This window comes from Anopheles coluzzii, chromosome 2 (genome assembly GCF_943734685.1).
Source record: "Anopheles coluzzii chromosome 2, AcolN3, whole genome shotgun sequence".
NCBI classification, from domain to species: domain Eukaryota; kingdom Metazoa; phylum Arthropoda; class Insecta; order Diptera; family Culicidae; genus Anopheles; species Anopheles coluzzii.
In genome coordinates, this window is record NC_064670.1 from 70,839,474 (window position 1) to 70,855,992 (window position 16,519).

At 38.5% G+C, this 16,519-nt stretch overlaps 2 protein-coding genes across 2 annotated transcripts; both read left to right on the top strand.

Moving 5' to 3' along the window:
- Nucleotides 1-10,388: 10,388 nt before the first annotated feature.
- Nucleotides 10,389-11,325, top strand: LOC120947922 (transmembrane emp24 domain-containing protein 2). Its single transcript, XM_040363752.2, has 4 exons — nucleotides 10,389-10,587; nucleotides 10,681-10,862; nucleotides 10,936-11,088; nucleotides 11,149-11,325. Exons 1-4 carry the CDS (start codon nucleotides 10,455-10,457, stop codon nucleotides 11,296-11,298), a joined length of 618 nt encoding a protein of 205 aa, XP_040219686.1. The 5' UTR covers nucleotides 10,389-10,454; the 3' UTR covers nucleotides 11,299-11,325.
- A 615-nt stretch (nucleotides 11,326-11,940) lies between these two features.
- Nucleotides 11,941-15,866, top strand: LOC120947923 (succinate--CoA ligase [ADP-forming] subunit beta, mitochondrial). Its single transcript, XM_049608036.1, has 7 exons — nucleotides 11,941-12,151; nucleotides 12,593-12,684; nucleotides 13,033-13,185; nucleotides 13,259-13,421; nucleotides 13,497-13,625; nucleotides 13,695-13,830; nucleotides 14,956-15,866. The coding sequence occupies exons 1-7, from the start codon at nucleotides 12,086-12,088 to the stop codon at nucleotides 15,555-15,557; spliced, it is 1,341 nt and encodes a 446-aa protein (XP_049463993.1). The 5' UTR covers nucleotides 11,941-12,085; the 3' UTR covers nucleotides 15,558-15,866.
- The last annotated feature ends 653 nt before the right edge of the window (nucleotides 15,867-16,519 follow it).

Below are 16,519 nucleotides of genomic sequence, written 5' to 3' on the forward strand. Positions count from 1 at the left end.
ATCACCTTGATATTGGACATTGAGTGTAAATTCGCACTCTTTTCCGTGTCTCGTCGGAACGATTCCTAAAAGCTAGGTAACGGTTGACCACTCGGTCCGTGAAGATTATATCTTCACATAGCTCATGATTGGAACCACGAATCACACATCATTGAAGGTTTAGATCAGGGGTCTCCAAACTACGGCCCGCGGGCCGCATGCGGCCCTCTTGAGCCTAAAATGCGGCCCGCAGTGATGTTGCAAAGGATAATGTAAATATCATATTAGTTTGACAATTAACAATTTACTAAACCAAGACAAAAATCATGTTATTATAACAAAAAAAATGCAGAATTTTAAAATATTCATTCAGTATTTTCATATAAAAACGAGATTTAAACGTTCTCATTACCACCAAAATTAACGTCAAAATGGCCCACAACAACATTATTTACGAAGCAATGCAGCCCGCGAATTGAAAAGTTTAGAGACCCCTGGTTTAGTTGAATGATTTTTTACGAAAGGTTCATGAAGCACAGCACTATTGTTGTTAGAGTTGTTCGTAGGGGAAGGTAGGTAAAGACGGACACCTTAAGGAAAATGTTAAAAATCCTGGAAAATATTAATACAACGACCATGAAAATGTGCTAACATTATCTTAAACTTGGATTTTATCAGAAAATGTGATGAAACTTTTATGTATCTATCGCCTTTCATGTTTTTTTACGAAATAAGTACTTGTTTTTTCGTGCAGTTTTGAAATGTTCGGGTAAGACGGACTTCACCTGATATGGGAAAGATGGACACCATCAAGGCTAAGATGGAGACCTGTAGAAATCGTTGGAAGTAGAAGAGGTTTACAATATTTTAACCGATCCCATTGATTTCCACATCCTGGCACATACCAATTCTTGGTCAAATGCAACGGCGGTTCATTCAGCCGTTAATTTAGGAATTGTAAGCGCCACTTCTAACATCTCGAAGAATGCAGAATCTAAAGCACTATTGAAACATCGGACACTAACAGCTGACATTGCACCAGCTTACAGAAAAAAACAGTCTAAAATTTCTCTTTAGGAAATTACTCTGCGTAAATTCTGCGATCACCGCATGTTTGACGGACTTGTCAATATGCGCAGCCATTTTTTCCATTGAAGATTGAACTTTTTAATATTTTTAATCCCATAGTTTCTCTCATCTATTCCTCTCATCGATTTCATATCAGTGCTGCCTCTTTTTGTGGATTAAAGTTGTCCAAGTCGTGACAAGATATTGGGTTTTTTGAAGTGCCTCACCAGCGCAGAGCGAGGAATAGCATAACGCATGACTGCTATTTTGACCGGTGGTTCATTTCTCGTTAATTTCAATATTTTCTCTAATCGCTGGAAGGTTTATATCTTCGTAATACACTATTTAAAGGCGTTTGATTAAATATATTCATCGCTAATTGATATAAGAAGTAACATAAATCAACATATTCGGGGTCCATCTTTCCCTACGACAGAGAGCCTGTCTTTAGTGTTAGGATTCATAAACCGCCAGAAAAAATTGTTTTATTTTTTTTTTCATATTCTTTCGCCAATTTTTTTTTTCTCATTACTCATTAATGTAATAAAACTCCACAACTCATTAATGTAATAAAACTTCCGAAAATGTAAACAATGCAAGTTACGGAGCTTAAGCTCCGTAACAGTCAAATTAGATCCACAAGGGTGCGCACGATTGAAAATTGTTTTTGATAGTGAATTTAACCAATTTTGGATACATTGTGCCAAAAATATTCTCAAATTTGTTTTTTTCCTTTCAGTTTGGTTGCTGCATTGTTGAATTATTCTAAAATTACCTTTTTCATGCATTTATGAGAAGTGTCAATCTTACCCGCAGTGACCGTCTTTACCTTCCTTCCCGTGCCACGCATTCAGATCATTTCAGTCAGTATTTCTCACGGGTGCTTTCGCCATGAATTATGGCTGGTGGGACTAATTTGGTAAAAACTTAGAACAACTAAAATTATCGAAAGCGTGGTGTATTGATCTGTATGGAAGTACTTGCTGCAAAAGAAAAATGCACCAATCAGATAATATAGTAGACCCCTCACGTTTACCTTTGAATATGATTTTGCCATAAAATTGGTGATTGTAACTCTAGTAAATAAGAACATGTTGCAATAACAGATATGTTGCACTTATTATTTGCATATATGTTGAGAAAAAAATAAAACAAAACTCAATCCATCCATCCATGTGTACTTAAGATATGATTTGTGAAGTCCGAGGTATTTAATAATTTAAAATAAATAATATTCATGTGGATAAACTAAAACCAAACAACACGTTTTACTCTGTAATTACAGGACATCTCCACTGAAATGATATCTTTCAACAAGATCATTTTGTAAAAAATACGGCCGAAGCCGCAATAATGTTAATTTACAAAGAACAAAAAATCAAAATTTATAGCCATGTATAATACTCAATTGAACAAACCTCTCGTACGGTGTATACGGTGTAGTGAAGCAAAATATATTCAGTTTTGTTCAATAATGTTCTAATAGATGTTCCATACAGATCGTGACGCAACAAGTAGTAGTTATAGTCTTCTATAATACAGGTAAGTTATTTAATCCAAAGTATACCTGCTTAAATAAATATAGTACAAATATAAATAAAGTATAAAGATTAAGTGTTTCGAATTCCCGCAAATTATAAGAGATTCATTCAATGTCAATGTTGCGCTTGAGCTGTATGTCATTGTGTTAAAAGCAAACATAAATGGTTAATAAGTCTATGAAAACTATGGTTAGCATGAACAAACACACACAATGTTAGAATTTATATTGTTTCCCACAGCAAATTGTATGGCCAATGTCATGGTTTTATTTGAAATGACCTAACCAAAAAGGTATGAACAATTCACACGCTCAATTTGTGCACAGTGAGCAGTCTGCTGGATCAAATTAATAATAACAATTATTGTTACTACTTCGTTTGTAGCTAACGATATAAATTACAACAACCAAAATGATTTTTTTTAAATATCTATATAAAAGGTCTTATCGTATCTTTACTACAGATTATGCTATTGTGTTTCAATATGATGTTACAAATGCTACAATTTACTATGTTTTCCTTTAATATGGTTAACTTGTCAAACCGCAATTGCTTCTCGATTGCTGCAAATGCAAACACTCATGCTATCATCATTATTCTTGACTACATTGAACGCTCTTTCACGATGAATGAGTTTGAAGCATAAGTTCTTAATGTAGTCCCATACTTGACGTGTGTTTTATCAAATCGGAACGTTTTGCAGGAGTTGTGGTATATTTTATAGCAGCAGCCTTAAAGCTTATGCTAAGAGCAGCCGAAACGAAACTTTACTGTTGCGAACGAACGCCGGTAGACGGGATGAAGGCACAATATAAAATGTGATAATAAGAGTAAATGAATGAGTGAGTGCGTGAGCTCGCATGGGAAGAAGAGGAAGAGGCACAATTCCATCTGATCTACTGCTTCCAGACCGGCTAGCGGCCAGCCAGCCAAGTCAGCTAGCCAGCCAGCCATGCAAGATATGGAAGATGGAGCAGATCGTTGAAAACGGTGCGTAAAATGGATAACGAAAAAACACTTAAAAGCTCCGCAAAATGTTAGCACGGTGAAGAAAAAGAACGAGACACCGTAAAGAAAGAAAGAAAGAAAAAAAACACACAGCCGTGGTAACAAAAAGGCCTCCAATTCAGTGAAACGTAGCTTATTTCATTGGCCGCTTGTTTACCGCAAAGATAGCACGTGCTGCGTTGATGCTGTCGGAATACAGTTTTTGGCCAGGTGCTTAGATTTGAAGATCGGTCGAGCACGGTGCAAAAGGATCATCGTCTGCAACAGAGAGTGATGACGCCAAACCCGGAAAACTCACGTGTACACTGCCCTTAGTTTTCTTAACGGACCGATTCACAGGTTGCACAGCTCTTGGATGTTTTCCGGATCGAGTGTTTCAAACATTGTGCGTCCTATTTACGAATTCACCGACAATGCAATTTATAAAGTGAGTATCGAAAAAAGTGATCGACATTGAACGTGTGCGGCATGTTAGTGTGTTAGGCACAAATACGCAGTTGCCGTGATAAATTTTAAAGTGTAAAATCGCAAAGATATTGTTCAACAAGATGATAGCTAGCATATATTTACTTGGAGGCCAATAAAGGAAATGTAGATAAATACATTTTAATAAATGAATGTAACAAACCATCGTCCACACGGGGCATGCAGAAAGAGATTGAAAGATCATTGACTGACCATGTACCACGATGCGGGGCATAAAGTACTATTTCTTCCCATTTTGTTGCATTCGATCGTTTATTCATGTATGCTGCGTGCTTGCTGATTTTTAATGATTCTTTTGGTTTTTTTTAATTTGTTGGTTTCTGGTTCTGTAAGTATCTTATTTTGTGCTATTCGCTTGTGCCAGACTTGTTCAGTGTATTGGACGGGTAATAGGTATGGGGTGCGAAATCCAAACCGATTTAAGGTAGCGTAAATAAGTTATGAGATAGCTTATCAAATTTCCCTGGGACTCAATAGACAATGAGAGTGTGTTAATCATATTTGATAAGTTTTTCGGAAGTCGTTTGCTCTGGATTACCAACTGCGTTGAACTGTACCAAAAGTGTCGGATGACCTTTCTTGTGCGCCTATGCGATGCACTATTATGATGTGCGTCGTATAGCAACATGAAGCACACATTTGGATCGAGCTGATAACCAATGGTGTACATTTGCCAATGGTTTGTTTGTCCATATTTTTGGGAAAAAATTGATTGTAAATATTTACCCGTACGATCCTTTCACGATCCCATTTTATGTTTGTTTTGTGTAGGCGTTTCGGTATTTTGCATCGTAGTATGATTTGCATGCACATTGACACATTAGCAACTTAGCGATATAGGATATTTTCACACTTACATAAAAAGTGCAGTTGTTTGATTGTTTATTTGTTCAGATGGCTCATATGTTAGGTTGAATGGAACTTTATTGGATATGATAGATATTAGGCGCTGAATTTTTCAATTGGCGGATTCGTTGGTTTATCAGTACATCACAACTAGCCAAGCCATTAGAGGCCTACCTTGCCCACATTTTCGTAAAATAGATAATTACTGTGTAGACAAAACATACAATCACGTGATTAACACGTAATGTACATAAAAAATACTACCTAATTATAGTACAACATTTTCACCCATTTTTGTATTTCTAGCGGCCTGATGAATGTATGGATGTATATATACCTTTTGGGTCTATTTCATCAAATCAGGGGACAATTCAAGATTGTCAGCTTTGACAATGCTAATGTAACGCATCCATCCAATGGAACTGGAAACGTCAACTTTGTCCAGATCAAACCAATAGTAGCTCGAAGCAGCAATGAATCCGCCGGTTTGTCTTCAAAATCAATGAATGAATCGTCAAGGATGCTTCATCAGGACAGTGTGCCAACGAACACTATCGAAAATAGATTTATAAAACTCTCCATCGTCAATTTGACTGCTGCTGGTGATAAAACTCGCGAGCGTAAAATTCAACAGACGGTTTCGAATCAGCGCAATATAAACGATGTCTCCTTCGAGAGCCGGAACAAAACTCAAAAACCTGTGACAAGTACAAAATTTGTCACTGTTGTCGGTTACGCAAAAAAGAGTAAAATACGCTCCACCACGCGAGCGGAACTAGACCAGAAAGCAAAGAAATCATCTACGTCCCTAGTTGCTACAGAAGCTTCTTCCAGTAGGATACGGCGGAACAAATATAGGAATTACAAATCACGCTGCCGTTGTGATCGTATATGGAACTGTGTTAGAATACAAATATCTGTTGCACGTTGCGCACCTGATTTTTTCATGTGCTGTTTTTAAACGTGTTGTGACAATAATAATAACAATAATAAAGAAACTATGTTTGAAACAATAACGCAATTTCAGCTCAAATTGAGATAATTTTGCTTTTTTAAATATAACCAACATTAGGACGGTCTGGTGGTACAGTCGTCAACTCGTAAGACATGCCCAATGCCCGTCATGGGTTCAAGCCCCAAATGAACCGTCCCCCATATGTAGGACAGACTATCATGCTATGGTAATTAATAAGTTACTGAATGCCAAACCCATGAAATGTCAGATATATCGCACATTGATTCGCCCGGTGGTCCTCTACGGACACGAATCCTGGACCATCCGAGCGGAAGATGCAAACGCTCTGGGCGTGTTTGAGCGACGCATCCTCCGGACCATCTTTGGCGGTGTGTTCGAGCATGGAGCATGGAGGAGAAGGATGAACCATGAGCTTGCAGAGCTTGTACGGTGAACTGAGCATCCTGACGGTGGCGAAGGCTGGCAGGATACGATGGCTGGAGCATGTCATGAGGATACCGGGCTAATGCCCCACCAAGAAGGTGTTCGACAGCGATCCCCAGTTCGGAATAAGGCGCAAGGGAGCACAGCGAACTCGATGGCTGGTTCAGGTGAAGCGAAACCTGTCGGAAATCGGGTGTCTGCATGGATGGGAGGCTGCAGCCAGGGACCGAGTATCCTGGAGAATTGTTGTTAACCGGGCCATGTCACATCGACGTGCCAACAAGAGAGAGAGAGAGAGAGAGAGAGAGAGAGAGAGAGAGAGAGAGAGAGAGAGAGAGAGGAGAATGCCAAACCCACTTGTGGTACAGGCAGGCCTTGACCAACAACGGTGAGGTGAACAGTGTTCGGTCAAAAGTAGTAAACTATGATTAAAAAGATTAATATATTTCATTTTTTTAAATCATAAGCTTTCTTTGTAAGCCGGTCTTGTAGTACAGTCGTCAACTCGTACGACTTAACAACATGCTCGTCATGGGTTCAATCCCCAAATAGACCCCGTTGCCATACTTAGGACTGACTATCCTGCTATGGGGGGAATCAATTAGTCACTGAAAGCCAAGCCCACAAGTGGTACAGGCAGGCCTTTACCGACAACGGTTATTAAGAAGAAGAAGAAGAAGAAGGAGAAGCTTTCTTTGTACAATATGAAAATGTATGTAATGTTTAAACACTGCTTCTAGACGATCAACTTTTGTACCGCAACAAATTTTCTGCGAGCTCGTTGTGCTAAGTTCTCGGTTTTAGAACAAAATCAAGGCAATCGTGACCTAAATAACCAAGATACCGAAAACGCCACCAATTTCCTGTACTAAAAATCCAGTTGCATCGAACAAAGCCAAAAAACTGTCAGTTTGGTGGGTTAAAAGTAGATTTGGCAACCAGATTTACACACGTAAGTTGGCAACCGGCATACCCGGGTATTCCACACGTTTTGATGCAAAAAATTAACGATTTTCATAGGTAAACAATGCTTTCTATATTTTAATGCTGTAAGCAAGTAATGCCGACCATATATTCTCTTCTATTTCATTTATTCATTAAGTTTTTTTCATTTTATTATAAAAATAACGGTCAAATTGAAATTTGGAATCGGTTGAATTTGACTCGAAAATAAGCACAATACGAAAAGAGGAAGAAGAGAAACGTCATTCTTCATACAAAATGTATGGAATACCCGGGTATGCTGGTTGCCAACTTACGTGGTAAAGTTAAAAAAAAATCAAAATAAAATACTTGCAGACTGTTTAAAATTACAATTTATACACCAAAAAAATCAGAAATTAAAAGTTGGGAGGCTACGGAAAATTTCAGGTCAATAAAAGCAATGAATCAAAAGTTATTTCACTTTAAAGTTAAAAAACATACCCGAGTATCCGGTTGCCAACTTAAAGGTTAAACCACACATCTCCAGAAGCGGCCTCTTCAATGTTTGTTAAAGTCAGTTTTTATATGCACGGGTAATTCATTTGCTAAACATGTCCCATATAACCAAGATACCGAAAACGCCACCAATTTCTTGTACTAAAAATCCAATTCCATTAAACAAAGCTAAAAAACTATCAGTTTGGTGGGTTAAGCCACACGGCTACAGAAGCAGCCACTTCAATGTTGTTGAAGTTAGTTTTTTATGCACGGGCAATTTATTTGCTCAACATGTTTCACCTGTAATAAAATGTTATTTAATTGAGCAAAGGAAGCAATTAAACGTGTGTGTAAGTTGGTTTGTTGTAAAACATTCATGTGTAATATGTGTATATGTGCGTTTGTTTACTTGCGATCGAACTCTTCCATTTCGCTGGTCAGTGCATAGTTTATAGACTAATAATATTGCGGAAGTTTAAGTGCAGTGATGTAAGTGAATGAATTTAATCAATCGAAGAGTTAAAATCCTGTTCAGCATATTGACCTTAGCCAACCCTTGACCAAACTTTTCCTCAAAGCATTTTTGGAAAAGGTGGGTTAAGGGTGGGCAAGATAAATACATCGGATCGGAACTGGCAGCTCCGATTGTTCTAAAATTTGGTGGGTTAACGACTGAATCGACCACCACAAACCCACGTGGGTTTGAAGTGGTTTTACAGTGGGTTATTTTAGAACAATCGGAGCTGCCAGTTCCGATCCGATGTATTTATCTTGCCCACCCTTAACCCACCTTTTCCAAAAATGCTTTGAGGAAAAGTTTGGTCAAGGGTTGGCTAAGGTAAATATGCTGGACAGGATTTAAACTCCTCGATTGATTAAATTCATTCACTTACATCACTGCACTTCAACTTCAGCAATATTATTAGTCTATAAACTATGCACTGACCAGCGAAATGGAGAGATCATTCGCAAGTAAACAAACACATATATACACATATTACACATGAATGTTTTACAACAAACCAACTAAAACACACACACGTTTAATTGCTTCCTTTGCATAATTAAATCACATTTTATCACAAGTGAAACATGTTGAGCAAATAAATTGCCCGTGCATAAAAAACTGACTTCAACAACATTGAAGTGGCTGCTTCTGTGGCCATGTGGCTTAACCCACCAAACTTATAGTTTTTTAGCTTTGTTTGATGGAACTGGATTTTTAGTACAAGAAATTGGTGGCGTTTTCGGTATCTTGGTTATATGGGACCCCAACATGTGTTTAATTGTGCAAAGGAAGCAAAAGGAAAGCTTGTGTGTTTAAGTTCATTTGTTGTGAAACATATTTGTGTGAGATCAGAGCTTGAGTTGTTTAGAACCCGTTTAGTGGTCTTTTAGTGGATTTGTGGCACTTCCCATATAACCAAGATACCGAAAACGCCACCAATTTCTTGTACTAAAAATCCAGTTCCATCAAACAAAGCTAAAAAACTATAAGTTTGGTGGGTTAAGCCACATGGCCACAGAAGCAGCCACTTCAATGTTGTTGAAGTCAGTTTTTTATGCACGGGCAATTTATTTGCTCAACATGTTTCACTTGTGATAAAATGTGATTTAATTATGCAAAGGAAGCAATTAAACGTGTGTGTGTTTTAGTTGGTTTGTTGTAAAACATTCATGTGTAATATGTGTATATATGTGTTTGTTTACTTGCGAATGATCTCTCCATTTCGCTGGTCAGTGCATAGTTTATAGACTAATAATATTGCTGAAGTTGAAGTGCAGTGATGTAAGTGAATGAATTTAATCAATCGAGGAGTTTAAATCCTGTCCAGCATATTTACCTTAGCCAACCCTTGACCAAACTTTTCCTCAAAGCATTTTTGGAAAAGGTGGGTTAAGGGTGGGCAAGATAAATACATCGGATCGGAACTGGCAGCTCCGATTGTTCTAAAATTTGGTGGGTTAACGACTGAATCGACCACCACAAACCCACGTGGGTTTGAAGTGGTTTTACAGTGGGTTAAGGACGATTTGGTTATTTGGGTTGGGTCATGGAATTAGAGATTGAGCGAGCACATGCAAGTTTAGCGGAAGTGGATCCATTTCCGCTAAACTTGCATGTGCTCGCTCAATCTCTAATTATTCACAATAAGTATTCTCGAGAATACTGACCAGCATCGTCGTCTCGGTCGTATCAATGAATGAAATGAATCAATAAGATATGTTCAGCAATCAGGTGCATGAGAACGTTGACATCGGTGTGCGTTTGAAATCAATGAAGAGTTTGAAAAATATCGTGTTTGCTCGTGATAGAGAGAAGTTGATCAAACTGTTAATATACGAGCAAGAGGGGATAGAAGATATTGATGACGACAGGAAGGAGGAGAAATTTTATTAGCACAACGAGCTCGCAGAAAATTTGTCGTGGTACAAAAGTTGGTCGGTCTAGAAGCAGTGTTACGGTGGTTTTTCGGTGTTTCTGGGAATAATAGGGTTGTCCCTATTAACCGTGTATCTCGGGGACCGCCTGTATATGCCAAGGTGTATGGCAGCCCGTACCATTTGCATACTTTTTTCAGTGGGATATGTCAAGCACTGACAGCCGCATGACATAAGTCGAAAAAAACAATGTTGCCGATTCTTCGTGTTCTCGTCAGACGTCAAATTACGTGGCTGCAACACAAGCCAAAACTAACAACAAAATGAAATTATTGCTGAATTTCCTCGTATGTTTCCTCTTTTTGTGTGTTGTACCTATTAGAGGATACTTTATCACAGTGGATCCACATTCGGAAGAATGTTTCTTCGACCGGGCAGAAGCTGGAACGAAACTGGGTAGGCAATGTCTACAACACATACAGTACAATCTTTTTGGTTCAGTTCACATCGATGATTAATTAACTTGGCCTGACTTTTCATACATTACAGGACTGATGTTTGAAACTGTTGAAGGAGGTTTTCTTGATATAGAAGTACGTATCAGCGGCCCGGACCAGAAAGTAATCTATCAAGGCGAAAAGGAATCTTCCGGAAAGTATACGTTTTCCGCTTACGAAACAGGCATTTATCACTACTGCTTCAGCAACAAAATGTCTACCTTAACGCCCAAGGTAAGTTTCAAAAGTCAATCTTTTGCCTCAAAAGTGCTTGTTCATGATCGAATGGTTGGTGTTATATGTACAGGTGGTCATGTTTTCGATGGAAATCGGAGAAGCACCCAAAGGAACAGTTGGTGCAGTTAACGAAGGTGAAGCCGGTCATACAAAGCTAGAGGACATGATTCGTGAACTATCCGGCACCCTTACCAGTATTAAACACGAACAAGATTACATGCATGTAAGCAATAGGCGAAAGCAACAATTTAAAACAAATATTAAGCATTTGTTCACCTTACAGGTACGTGATCGTATTCATCGGTCCATCAATGAAAGCACGAACTCCAGGGTCGTTATGTGGTCATTCTTCGAAGCCATTGTGCTCATAGTCATGACAGTGGGGCAAGTGTACTATCTCAAGCGATTCTTTGAAGTGAAACGGGTTGTATAAATATGAAAAAAATATCTCGAATTAATACTTAATTTTGTTCTAATAAACCCGCACTACATGCCTCCGAAATGAATGTCCTCCTGAATACATGGCACTGCATATGCGCTTGAACCAGGCGAAACTAAAGTTCCAAGTACTTGCAGTCGCGTTTATCCAAGTACTTGCAGTTAATATTCCAAATGATAGCTTCAAATATCACTCTAAAAAGAATGTATACGTACACCTTTTTGTAGCTCATTTTGATTGTATTTGTTCACGCTTTATACTAGGCAATTAAGTTAAAATTCTGTTAGAGAAAGGCGTAAACATCTGAACTCTATTTCTCTATTACCATAGTATTAAAAAAACGAATTACCATGCTCATAAATACAACGGAGTCTACTGTTAAGCCAAGGTTTATACAAGGCTGATGTATAGCTAGGCATTTTCGCAGTTGGCGTACATAAATATGTCGCATATCCGTTTGCTGATTGTACACGATCGTCAATGTTTATATTTTCGCATTTATTAGCTGATATATCTAACTATTTAGGATGGTACCAAAAACAAATGTTCAATCACTTGGCACACCTACGCTTCCTAATCGGTAGGTTGCTGTCAAACTCTCCATTCATTTTTTTTCAACGAATGTGCTGTCAAAATTAGCTACATACACCTTCTTGCAATCTCCATTAACTTTGCTCGCAACGAAAGATCACGGATGAAAGAGCCACTATTCTAGGCATAAATCCTTTCAAGAGTATATTCTTTACTATCTTCTGCCGTCGTTACCGCCATACATTTGCAAATGGCTTTCATTCTCCGTCGATCGAGCTTTCTTCTGGCCGACATTGCAAGTAAATCTTCTCCGAAGGTAAGTACTTTCCACGTTTATATCATTGATATCAATCAGACAAAATTAAATATGTTAAAATGATTAGTTTGTTCGGCTGAGAAATTTTATGTAATGCACGATGACCGTGAAACTGTGCAGCGTCTGAGGCAAGGCAGAACATTGTTGAGGACATCAACGATATAAATAGCACAATTAGGAGCGTATTAGAAAGTTGCCCTGCCATAAGTCGATTGTGCTGAATCGGTCAAACTGCAAATTGGTATTCTACCGCAGTAGATTATGCAATGTTTTCCTCGAGCGATTTCGCGTTCCGTGAATGTCCCACTGCAAAAAAGTGGCTCAGCTGGTGCTAGCGATTGCTATAGAGCGATGATTACTCTTGGAAACGTCATGGATCATGTGTTGAGCCAGCGAAAAAAAAAATCAATATGCTGAAACACTGAAATCCTTTTCTTCCAGGTACTTGCAAGTGGATGCCAGAAGCGCCACCTGAACGTACAAGAGCACGTATCTTACTCCTTCCTAAATGAAGCGGGAATTCCAACGCCCAAGTAAGTAAACCGGTATACGAATGATTGATTAGATTCTGATGTAGCGATGCATTTTGTATGTAAATAGAATTTCAACGCACAACAAATCGCTAGGATTTGTTGCCACTGTTGATAGTAGACACTGTAGCTGATTACGTCTTATCGTGTGCTGTTGTCTACATCACGCAGCGTAAAATCGGATGGGTTACGTCCGATCGTAAACAAAACTCAACCGCCGCATCAGCAAGTTATCACCTTTGTTCTTCCTATGTTGCAAACAAACTCATTATTCACCATTAACCCCTGCCGTATCAGTGTGTGTGAGTTCAAAGTACATTTAAATTCTTCATGTTTGCTTTATATTTTCAGGTTTGGAGTAGCAACGTCCGGGGCAGAAGCTAAAAAAATTGCTACGGACCTTAATACAAAGAACCTGGTCTTAAAAGCCCAAGTGCTAGCTGGCGGGCGCGGAAAAGGAAGCTTTAAGAATGGGTTGAAGGGTGGTGTCCGGGTGGTGTTTTCGTAAGTAGTGTGAAAATGTGTAAAACCATGTTTGTTTTTAGCAAATGCATGGTATTGGTCTGTTTTATTGCAGACCCCAGGAGGCAGAAGATATTTCGGGCAAAATGATCAACCAGCTTCTCGTCACTAAACAAACGGGAGCAGCGGGACGTATTTGCAATTCTGTCATGGTGGCGGAACGAAAGTTTCCTCGCCGAGAATTCTACTTTGCCGTTATGATGGAGCGTGCTTTCAATGTATGCGTGATTTTTTTTAGAAAAGCAGCCATAAACTTAACTTCGACTACAGTAAGAATCTTTACTTTCATTAAGGGACCTGTTCTAATCGCATCGTCTCAAGGAGGTGTCAACATTGAAGAAGTGGCTGCTGAAAACCCAGATGCAATTGTATACGAACCTATTGACATTAACAAAGGTCTGCAGAAGGAGCAAGCAGTTCAGGTAAGACGAATCCTGGCTGTTTCTGGAACTAAAACTCGTACTGTACTATTTATGATACGTTTGCTGCAGGTCGCCAAAAAGGTGGGACTCAATGACAAAGTGGAGGAGACCGCTAAAATGTTGCTCAATATGTACGATTTGTTTGTCAAGAAGGATGCATTGCTGATTGAGATTAATCCGTATGCGGAAGATGCCGCTGAAACGTGTAAGTATTAACGTATTAACAGAACACTGGAGCATTTTCACGTAGAATAATTGCTTCAGAAGCAGTTCATCAGACTGCGGTAAGGTCATTTTTAACATTTTGTAGATACCGCAAAAAGCATTGCTTTTTCGCTACATAACTGTTAATATTATTGTACATCAATTGCTGTCAAATATCAATCTTTGATCATGAACTATCATGATTCCTACATTTTCTTGGAATCTCTGTTTTCCTCTTAGTTTTTCATTATCCTTGAAATAGTTAACTATTACCAATGGCAAACATGTTGCTACATTTTAAGAAATCTAGTTAACTTGAAACTCCATAGTAACAATTAATTATTTTGGAGAACGCACTGTGCGATAATGCTATAGAAGAGACGGAAGAGACGCCGTAAGATTACAAGAACCGTCAGTAAATTGCAAAGAAACAAACACCGCATCATATAAATAGTAAATAGCTGCATTTCGTGAATGATTGTGGTACAGACATTAAATCTAAACATTCTAAAATTGAATTGTGAAAACAACCCAATTAACATTTAACATTTACTCTTTTTGCGTTTAAACTGTTTTTCTGATATAACCGTATTATACATGTTGATAAATGTATCATCAACTGACCATATCATCGCTAGGTGAAGAGTGTAAGTAACCATCTTGACATGTAATTCATTATTTTTATTATTTTGCTTCAATTTTTAATAGTTGACGCTATTTTCTGCATGTGTGTGTTAAAGCTTCCTTCTATTGTTGCTAAATTTGAGATAATTTATGTATGATTTGTATGTTATACAGTTCAGATGTAGTGTATGTTATCAAAATCAATTTGGATCCCAGCATGTGAGTTAAAACCCTGTTCAAGTTCAGAGTTTCAGAGTTTAAAGTTAGTCTTTGAACGTGGTCACATATTTGAGGTTGACCTTATATTCTTTTGATGAGTATGTGTGTATTGTATATATTTTTTTACATTTTTATGCTACCAACATTTCATAAGTTTTATTAGCATTTATTTGTACTTGGGTTGGGATTAAATCTTGCTTCATTTCTTGACACTTTCTCGAATATTATTAAATACTAATTATTTTTGCTATTCTCTTGTATTCCTTCGTCGTTCACTTCAAAGATTTTGCCCTTGATGCCAAAATGCGTTTTGACGACAATGCTGAATTCCGTCAGAAGGATCTATTTGCCAAGCGGGATCTGTCACAGGAGGACAAAAAAGAGGTTGAAGCATCCAAGTTCGACCTTAACTACATCGCGCTCGATGGTTCAATTGGATGTCTTGTGAACGGTGCCGGTCTCGCAATGGCCACGATGGATATCATCAAGCTGCACGGTGGCGATCCAGCCAACTTCCTGGACGTTGGCGGTGGCGCGAGTGTAAAGGCAGTAAAGGAAGCATTCAAAATCATCACTTCTGACCCGAAGGTGCACGCGATCTTAGTTAACATTTTCGGCGGCATCATGCGCTGTGACGTCATCGCGGAAGGTATCATCCAAGCTACGAAGGAGCTCAACATCAAAATGCCCATCATTGTGCGGCTGCAAGGCACTAACGTGAATGAGGCAAAGGAACTCATCAAGAAATCGAAACTGCGCATCCTTCCAAAGGACGATCTGGATGAAGCAGCTATGCTGTCCGTCCACCTGGCCCAAATTGTACATCTGGCTCGCGAGGCTCATCTCGACGTAAGTTTTGAGCTGCCCGATAGCTATGTTGTCTAAACTGTAATGGACCATACAAAGGATGCCACATTTTGTATTGTGTCCCGCACTAAACCCACTGGAAAGTTGTGCGTCGTTATGATATGATAATGAAATACGTGTACCATCTCTGCGACCAGTGTGGTGTATTTATTACTATCCCCTAAAGCGCCTCCATTAATGACGAAACTTATGATCGATATATGCACTCTAAACACAAATCAAGCGCACTCGATGTTGGACTGGAACCATTCTAATGCTAAGTGATTGCATAATTGTGCATAGCTGTTACCATCAATAAAATTGACCGCACAGATGAGCGCGCCACTATTTTTCCTCTTTTTTATTTTCGGCAATGGAATAGAATACGGTACGGTCTATTCGATCATATCATATCACCAGACTTATTTTGCCACATTAACGGGTAATGGATCTAGGCCACAGGCGGGTGGAGAGGAAGAAGAAGGGGGTTGACTCTCGTCCAAATTCGTATGAACTGCACCAACAAGCTGGATCTATATGATGCATTGTTGTTCATTGCTTATTGGTTGTTTCATTCTAAAACGGTTAAAATGATATTTTTTATTGAAAAATTAAGATACAAGCGATAAGCTATGAATTTCAAAATACGGACGTATAGACATGACGAAGGTAAGCTGTGTTGAATGTTCGTTCAGAACAAACTGTATACAAAAACGTTTCCAGATATTGAGTACATGCTAGGATGTTTTTGCTTTTGTCTATTTTTATCTTATTTATTTTTGTTTTGTTTTGTTATGTTTGTAGATTTGTAGTAAAACTTTAAATGATGCAAAGCATTCAGTTTTCAATCTAACATCAGTATAATTATAACAATAGTACTGAATTCTTTGGATATTTTCCCAAAATCGAAAATATTCGTCGACATTTCAGCTCTACGTTGGCGATCCAGCACAATACAAATTGTTGAACAGTCTGTCATCTTGTTATTGAATCCCGTAACA